At 36.3% G+C, this 10,000-nt stretch overlaps 1 protein-coding gene across 2 annotated transcripts in view; it reads right to left on the reverse strand.

Moving 5' to 3' along the window:
- Positions 1 to 10,000, reverse strand: part of LOC113807621 (zinc finger-containing ubiquitin peptidase 1) — a 36,064-nt gene that overhangs the window by 11,009 nt on the left and 15,055 nt on the right. The window contains exons 5-7 of one of the 2 annotated variants that reach the window (XM_070116575.1): positions 4,907 to 5,015; positions 1,701 to 1,824; positions 346 to 487 (exon numbers count right to left, since the gene is read on the reverse strand). In XM_070116575.1, coding sequence (XP_069972676.1) covers positions 346 to 487; positions 1,701 to 1,824; positions 4,907 to 5,015 — 375 coding nt within the window. Of the gene's footprint in view, positions 1 to 345; positions 488 to 1,700; positions 1,825 to 4,906; positions 5,076 to 10,000 lie in introns of both variants that reach the window. The other variant, XM_070116574.1, reaches the window with a different exon arrangement.

Here is a 10,000-nt window from a genome sequence, read left to right on the forward strand (position 1 = left end):
GCTGGATCATATGAGGAAGAAATACTGAACTTACAATTTAAAACATTAGAAATAAAATTGTGCACAAGGTTTTCTTTAAACTTTTTTGTTATATATATCATAAAATCACTAATTATCTTTTAAAAATGGCAAAACAATGAAATTGTAAAAAGACATTCTCTTTCTGAGTAATCAACTAAAGGTCTTATTGTTAATGTCCTACCTCCAATAATAATAATATCAACAATAATAGTAATAATAATAATAATAGTAATAGTGATATATAATGTTATCTATATATCCAAATATGCAAACACACACATAAACATGCACCACATATATACAAAGTCCAAAGCAAATTCCTACCTGTGGATCAAAACCATTTCTCCATGCTTGTTCAATAAGTCTCTGGAGTTGTGATATAGAAGGCATGACATTTGGTCCAGAGAAGAGACGAGAATAGTAGCCCGTGTGGTGCTGTAATGAACTGAACAGCATCTGGATGTTTCTGTCAGACACAATAACGCAATATGAGAAACTTGCAATGCTTATAAAGTGCTCATTAATCCATCGCCTCCAGGTAATTTCCGCCATCTTCTGGCGTTTGATCTGGAGTGCAGGTAAATGCATGCCACTTGTTATTGAGCAATCTTCTATGGTGGTGGAGTGCACATCAATGCATGTTTTTCAGCAAAATACATCAGTATATGAATGTATGAAATATAGTAACTGGCTCATAAGTATGACAGGGCAAAATCAATAAAGATTATAAAATACTTGGGTCTAAACATCTAGCAACAAACATATGAGCACAGCATAATGTCTACCCACACCATCCAGGTATATGAGGATTCTGGCCATGGGAAGGGCACTGCATTACCCGGAGGCAATGAGTTACTATGTATATCTCTGTTAATGCTATAGAAAAAATAAAAAAGTAACTGTTGAACAAAGAAAGAAAAATCGAAGGGGGAAATGAAGGTAAAAACGAAGCGAGGGAGATGGAGTGGCAGATAATCAGTTTGAATAAGAATCAAGGTTTGAATGATCATAATTGTAAAGTGACATAAATCTATGGAATGAATAATGCCATCAAATATATGACTATCTGCATAATGTTCGTAACATCGAAATCAAGGAGTATTAACTCACTGATCCTGGAAGTACATAAATTCATATATTGGCCATTGTGTTTTACATAATTTTTTTGCATGTAGGTTGCTCCACATACAGAAGAGCAGACCTCATGAGATGTATTGAAAATGCAAGCTGTGAGATGTGCAATAATCATTGAGTGAGAAGGATGATCAAGATGATGTACTCAGAGTGTGATGTTTCTCTCTGTTGGGATTCCTATTTTATGGAATATCACACTTTGGCCAGATCTATATCTTGGTGATCCTTCTCATATCCTTGTAGAGATTGTATTCATTGTAAATAATTAGCAAGTGGGTCCATGCCACTATGAATACTACCTGGCTTGCATAACAAAAAGTACCTGTCAGCAATGGTTTAGGTAGATAAAGACTATCTGTGACTTGCTTTTAGTTTTGGCCTTTCACAAAAAGCGAGTCTGACACCCGATTTAAACAAACACAAAAGTTTTATAAATTTACTGGAAATCCTCATTTATAACTGCAGGGAAACTGTTTCTTTTTTACTCTTTGTGTTACGAACATTATTATTAGAGATATTTATAAAACATGAAAATGTGAACTAACCTGTAGCCGCAACCCCAGCCTCGATCCCCGTACGTTGAGCCATAGTGGTCAACAGTGGTGCAGAAATGTGCTCCGCGAACATTGTTACTGCTTTCACTAACAGCTTTTATTGCCCCAAGAAGACCTGAGATAGTTGTTCACTTTAGTCATCTTTAGTTAAAAACAAAATATAACAATAAAAAATTGTTGAAAAGGAAAAAAGATCTGAAAAGAAAGACAGACAAACCATTTTCAAAAATCTATAAAAATTTATTTCACTACTCTTTCCTCACCATTCCAAGACAGGTGTTAAATATCACTGACTATTATCTTGGGCACAACATGCAAACTGCATGGAGACCCACTCACTCAACATATGTAACTTATGTATCAATGAATAATTATGTAATTATTTGGCTCTTTATTTTATGTATCCATTAAACCTATGCCATTTTTTGTTTGTGTGCAGGAAGGGGTTGTGGCAGGAATAAATTTTAGTTACCTGAGCTTAAATTTTAACATTGGAAAATCACTTTACATCACTTGAATATGGACCTGGTCTACAAAATAAGCACACACTCACCCAATATCAGATAAGACTATTTTTTCCATTAACCCTTTCTCACACGTAATACATGGGTCTACAGTGTTTTGGCCTAGTAGACATGGAGGCTTAAATATTGCCTGAAACACTGCAAGGAACAGGCCTGAAACACGGTAGATACACACTCCTAAACAAGCCCTAAACTTATTGGTAAATACAATAACTTTCCCAGATGTTCCAGCCCAGGAAACATCTACTCTAGTATCTTTAAACATGTCTGCAGGTTCAAAGCTCTAAATGCGATATGTGCAACATGTATGCAAACCTGTCCACAGCAATGTTTCAAACATGTTCACTTATTATGTGTATTAGGTCTTATCCAGGGTTACATGCAGAAACAAGATACATGTCATTTTGCTACACTTAAATATTTGCCAAAATAGACCATGTCATATTTTAGAATTTTGGTTGAAGGCCAGGGTGATGGAATGATTCACCATGGGTGCTCAAAGCTCTTAGAGAAAGATTAGAGCCACTGAGCATTTTGGAAGGGGCTCTTACATCATTTCCACCTGTAAGCCTGGGTGGAAAGTTCCATCTGTGACCCATGGCTGGTAGAGCAACAGCTCCAGGGAGGACACTATGTTCATAATCCTATTCCTCTCTTCCATGACTATTGGTGCTGGGTGCATTACATAACACTAAATATTTTGAAAATATAAAAAATGACAAATAATAAAATGTTCCTTATTGTTATTATTACTGCAGAGTTATAGGCTACCTGAAGTTACAATATAGTCTGTACAAGAATTAGCATTACTATCTTGATAATGCATATCAAACGCCAAATGTACACTTTGCAAAATGGCAAAAAAGGAAAAAATGTTTATGCAGAAAAGAGATATCAACATTGCAAAGGGAAGGCAAGGAGTCTTGATACTCCCTATGAGTGCTTGTGTGGGTGGTGCCTATAAAGGCCGCACGCCTGGGAATTGTCACTCAAATAAGCCTAATACCTGGATCCAACGGGTTAATGGGTAAAGAAGAAAGACTTAATTGCCTAAGAGTATAATTTATATATCTATCAAACTCAGCATAAAGGTACTATACATTATTTCTGATTAGCAATACAAGGAGCTCATTCATGTTACTTTTTGAAAAGGGAGTGCTTGACAGAAAAGAGTTACAATGTTCTTTTCTAATCTTTATATTGCAACTCAAGATCCTATTCAGTGTATGACTTAACCCCCAAGATCTGGATGACGTGACCATCATATCAAGAAAAAATTTGGCTTGAGGGGTGGGTGACCTGAACATGCCATTGCAGAAAAAACTGGCTAAGGGTGAGGTAACAGGAACATGCTGTCGTGAAAATTTTGACTGATAGGCTGGGGTGACAGGAGGAATAACTTGCAACAAGTGCGCAAAGCTCTTGGAGGGTGATTAGACTAAACAGGTATTCAGGAAGGGGCTCTTGCATTATTTTAATTAATAAACGAGTGTGGCATGTACTATCCATGACCCATGACTGGAAGAGTGCTGGCTCCAGGAAGTATACTATTTCCATGTTCATGATTCTATTCCTGCCAGACATTAATGGTGGTTGTATTACAGAAAATTGAATATTACAATGATTACCACAATCATAACTATTGTACTTGGCCATGGACTACCTATAAAGATGATATAGAGTCTGTTCAAGAAAACCAGTCTATTACCATCTGGACATAAAATATCAAAAGACAAATACAGACATTGGAAAATGATAAAAAAGCTAAAGATGCTTATGCAGAAAAAGAGGAAATAACACTGCAAAGGGGAGGCATGGAGTCTTGTCACTGTACATGTGTGTACCTAGCCTACAAGCCACACACTTGTCAGGGTGGCTGCTAAAGTAAGCCTAATGCCTGGATTTTGGGCCACGTGCGGGCAGCAAAGCACCCAGATCCGAGGGGTTAATGGTGATCCTGCCTTCGAATATCAAATAGTCTCTATTTATCCCAATTGTGTTTGGCTTACAATTTACTTCAATCAAGTAAACAATGAAAACTAAATATCAATCTATCATGTGGAACATATGTAGTTCTCTTAAGACTTGGCTTATATATGCTTTATCTATCACTGAAATAATATGGTTAAGCAAGTAAAGCCACGTAGAACTAAGAGATTAGTTGCTGTATTGAATTTTTCTCATACGTCCACTTTCAAAATCTGCAACCACAATTGGAACATTTTACAATTTACCTTTGCTTTATCTTTTAATCTTCTTTCAACTTTTAGCATAGACACATACCTATAGAGCAGGTAATAAGTAGGTATGGGTTGCATAATAATAAGGTTCAAAAGGTAATATGGTTTTAAAGTTTATATATGCAAAACCTGTGTTCCACTATCATACTAATCATACAAGATAATGATCTGATATCGTGAGATCATATCTTACGCAGAACCTTTAAAACCACTAGTAAGAAAATTGTTTTTTGAGAAAAAAAAGGAGTTCTAATACAAACAAAAAAAAGATGAAGACTATTGGGAGCTCATCATTTTTGTGCATTCCTGTACTGGGAAGAAAGCTACAAGAAATTTAACTTTGAAGTCTCTCAGAAATGCTGGATCATGTGCTTTGAATAAAGAGGAAAAGAGGAGAATCTGACCTTAAATAGCATTTTCATAAATGTTTTACCTTTTGAACAAGCTCTTCCATCATCAACACCATTTTTCTCAGCGATCTTCAGCTCAATCTGTCTCTCATAATAGTCTGCCACTGTCATCTCTCCAGCATAAACCGCTCTCTGCATGTTGGTGAGAGATTGTTGTGAGAAGTTACCCTCATTATCCATGCCGTACTGTGCCTGCAAAACAGTTGTTAATTACACATGGAACTGTGTGGATAATGATCACTCCATGCAAAAGAAAGGTTATATTCGAAAGAAAGAAAAATAATGAGTAAAGGGGAAAATAAACAAGTGCCTAAGTAAATCCAACACCTAAAGGTCATCTGTATATTGATATCTTGCAACAACTAAAATGTCCTGATAATAATACCAGTGCCAAAGTATTGTCCTAAAACCATCCTACACATATACACATACACAAACAGACACTCAAATGCAAGTAAACAAATGTCTTTAGCTAGATAAAAAATTGCATAGGACTTCCAGATCATATGCATCTAAACAGCATTTGTAATTTGGAAAAAGAATTACAAGTAGCTTCTCAAATACACTGATGTATGTTGTGACTCATCATTCAATAAGGTATTACTCATGCCTCTATTGGGGAAGAGAGGAAGGGGGTGAGCAGAGCCGAAACTCTGCGTATGTACACTGTACCACACACATATTACTAGTCCAAATGCAGTCTCACTAAGATTCAGGCAAGTGGTTCTTTGTATAGTGTTTCTGATAAAAAAAAAATAGTCGTGAAAGACTGTGGTTAGAAAAAAATGCCAGTCTGATACCAGTCTATTTCTACAAAATGATAAACACTTGCAGTTCATTACCTTGTAAACCAGGGTCATTAACTCCCAAACATTCTCCTAAAACCAGTAGTAAATGGGGGAATGAGAAAATGAGAGAGGTATAATACAAGGTGACTGAGTGAAAAAACAGAATAAGTGAGTGAAAAAGAGGGGGGGGGTGAGGGAAGAAAAAGAGAGAGAGAGGAAGGGAAGGAGGTAAGGAGGGAGAGAGGGAGAGAGGGAGGGAGGGAGGGAGGGAGAGAGAGAGAGAGAGAGGGAGGGAGAGAGGGAGTGAAAGAGGGAGAAAGAAAGAAAGATAAAAGATAAAAAGATAAAAAGAGAGAAAAAGAGAGAGAGTGTCCATGTGGGTTTGTAAATATGCGTATGTGTATATCCATGTATGTGCGTGCATGTATTTATGGGTACGTGTCTGTGTGTGTATTTGTATTTGTGTTTATTTGTGTTTGTTTGTATATATGTATATATGTATGTGTGGATATGTGTAGGATATGTGTGTGAATGTGTGTGTGTATGTGTATGTGTATGTGTATGTATATGTGTATGTATATGTGTGTGTGTATGTGTGTGTGTGTGTGTATGTGTGTGTGTGTTCATGTGTATGTTTGCATTATATTAGTTGTAAAACCAATATTTTAAGATATAAAATAGTAAAAAATGGGTTCTTATGGTGCTACACCTAATCATAAAAACATACACAAATTAAACAAGACAGCATCATGAAAGTGAATGGAACAAGCAATGACCAAAGAACTATCAGAGGTCAGCTCACCTATACTTAATAAGTGCTTAGAAGAAGGCAATCCAGCCTGATAATGTAGCATTTAAATGTGTCGGGAGTTGGTGCTAGGGACAGAGTTCAAGAGTTCCTTCTCTGGACCAAAGATGATTTCACTAAGATCTAGTGAATGAACATCATTCTCGATGTGGCTGTGAGTTATTCTCTGATAATATAAACATCCAGGGAGGAAACTTCCACTCCAAAATGAGGTCTGAGGACTTCTCCACCCGTACGGCCTGACATTGGACCAGGTCAAAGTTTCGGCAGTAAATGCAAGCAAAACGTTAATTCCTGTTGAAGACCATAACTTATCCATTTAAAATCACAAATGATCAAACCATCTTGGAAAAAGAAATAAGAAAAAGTGCAATATACACAATCATACCACACTTATCCACAATTTGCTTGACACAGTACATATTAAGATTTCACATTCAACATAAATAAATTGAAGTCAAATGAGAAAAGAAAATATTTCTTAAACACATACATTTATTACATTCTCCTGTACAATATCTACAATACTTGTGCATTACCTTACAGACTTTTGCTTGTTTAGTGCTGATTGAGGCAAAAGTGTTATTGCTGCAAATACTGATTTAACCAAATGTTTCACACTACCATGTGGAAAAAAAGGCCGTATTAGATTGTATAACTAATCCTATGCAGAGTTATCTGTATGTTTGATAATCAAAATGTGTTCTCTTCTTTGTGAACAACTTAATAAATAATTGAAAATGTTTATATGTGTATGTATAGATACATACATATATGCACACGTACATAAATAGCGAAGGAAATAACATCATATTGAAGATAAGGCTCATGCATGAAAAAAGGTCAAGAAATATGAGACAAAGTGTTCTAATCCAAATAAATTTTTAGAATAAATATATGCCTTATAGCACATGGATCAATTCAAAGAATGGCATCTTTTGCCATCAGAAGGACACATACCATCAGACGGTCTCCCATTTACCCTTCCATTCAGAGACGTAGAACACTAGAATCTTCTTGCATAAATCTGCTCCAAAACTTTAAATAAACAGAAGTTTCACACCAACTGACAGTCTCCTTACTACCTAGTGTGGAGGTCACATCGTTAACCCATTAATGCCGGTATATTTTATTTTGAAATAAAAGTTTCCAGGCGGCTACAAAATCGGTGTGTGGGGCTGGCTCGGATTCTTCCCACATGCTGGCCACGGCCCACTGCTGAGTTAGAGCACGAGCCTCGACATAGCGGCGTCACACTGGCAGGACACCCGGCAATTTTTTATTCCAGGTGTCTCATATGTGGGACACCCGTCGTTAGTGCGTTAAACTAGTTGGGTGCCCCTGCTGCTATACTGAACCACACACTAGGGCATGTGGAGTCAGCAGCTCAATGAAAAAATAGAAACTTGGGAAACGTAAATTAACCCCACTCTCTAGGCTCCTGACTGCACCATAAATGATTCTTGAGGGACTGTGCACTTCTATTTAGAGAACATAACATGGAGCAAGCTCACCCATGCACAGCATGACAATGTCATCCTGGAGTAGGGGATAGTCTGCCATGATGTGATAGGACATCATCCTGTGATGAATAGGTTAACTGATATCTTTAGTGTTTTCACTGCTCTACCTGCTGTTTTTATGTGAACATCTACATAAAAAAAATAAAAAAGACAAAATTCTTAGGTTATATAAGTGTTCCTTTTAACTTATCCTATTAACTTATTTTGAAGCTTGACTAATGCCTTTACATCATTTTCCATTTTAATCAAGGTAAATATGCACTCAACATGCTGATGCTGACTGCTGTCAACTTGATGAATTGATAATGATAATTACTTGACAACCGAATGGTTGCTGATCATAATCATCTGAAACACAACCATGTTATCTGGAAATGGTGAACTTAGCCAATCATCAACAGCATCCTAAGGTGTGTGATGTCCTGACTGAGCATATAGGTAAGTTTCCCTGGCAGCCAAGTTGCCTTAACATAGAATTAGCTTTTAAAAACTGGTGGCAATTCTCCACCTCTCTTTTGGTGTGGGTGGCATACAGTGAGAGTAAACTAGTATATCTGGCTTTTTTTGTATTCTTTCTTCCAGCCTTAAGACCACAGCAAGATTTTCTTCCTGTCCTTAAACTTCCTACTCTTTGTCTGCCATTATAGCCTCTCAAAACCATCATACCATTTTCATTTATATATAGGGAAAATGTTGCAAATGTGATAACACACCATTCTCTCTCAATCTCTCTCTGTCCCTCTTTCTCTCTCTCACACACACATACAACCCTCCTGCATGGATGCACACAAGTGCGTACACACACACACACACACACACACACACACACACACACACACACACATATCCCTCATACATCTAAATTTTCATGATGTATGTTGAGTTCATATGTCAATAATAACAGATATGAAGCATAGAGATAACTGAAAAATGAACAAATATATGGAAAACTGGCATTATGCTGAAATGATTTTCTTTTTGAAGAACGCTACTAGTCAACTCTGTATAAAAAAAGAGTGCAAGAGTAGCTTTCTGTGACTGACTACAGATTATCTTCCGGAGAGACTGTGTGGCACTCAAGATTCACTAGGAATTTATCCCGGAAGAATTTCTTTGGAATAGATTGGTTTAGATACAAGCTGAAAGTCCTAATCCAGGATTCTAAGCTTTAGCAAACTTGCTGTTTCCTGCTGTTAGGCAGATTACTGTAGAAATACTTTTTCTTTTTCTTTTATAAAGTGTTTTGGTAACAAAATTTTGTCAGGAAATTCCGGCAATCATCAGGTATACTTTTTGATTTATGAGATTCAATATGCATGCCTTTAATTCTTAACTGTCTAGTTCCCTTTCTGCAATACATATGAAAACACCCACACCCACACATATTTACACACTTGACATTTCAAAATTCATGAATGAATGCATCTGAAATAAAAGAAATGGAAGAGAGCAACTCAAAGAGATGTCAGGGGGAAACACAGCATTTTATGACACTCAAATTTGGGTAATGAAATGGCTTGAAAACAGAAACAGTAGACATCATGTTGCAATTTCATATATGAGTGAATCTTATGTAAAATCAATTTCTTTTAAAAGTAAAATCTCTGACCAATGAATAAAGAGAAAAAAAGAAAGAAAGAAAAATCATATATAGGAAAGAAAGAAAAAAATAATGGAAATCATAAAGAAAGAAAGAAAAAAGAAGAAGAAGAAGAAGAAGAAGAAAAAAAAAAATCTGATAATTCCTCTAATGAACTGGCTATGTATGGAACCCATTACATGCTTACACATGAATATTCGCTCACTGTATAACACCTATCAAACAAATTTCCTGAATTTCCTCACGAGATCCCAAACTGCTTAAAATTCAATGTAAATAAAATGTGTGAACCCTCAAGCCCTGTGACTGTAAACTCATATCAACAAAAATGAATGTCCTTTTGTACACTTTCAGTCATTAACGTTTATCTTAAGTTCAAGTGCATGTGTATTCATAAC

Source organism: Penaeus vannamei, chromosome 39 (genome assembly GCF_042767895.1).
Source record: "Penaeus vannamei isolate JL-2024 chromosome 39, ASM4276789v1, whole genome shotgun sequence".
NCBI lineage: Eukaryota > Metazoa > Arthropoda > Malacostraca > Decapoda > Penaeidae > Penaeus > Penaeus vannamei.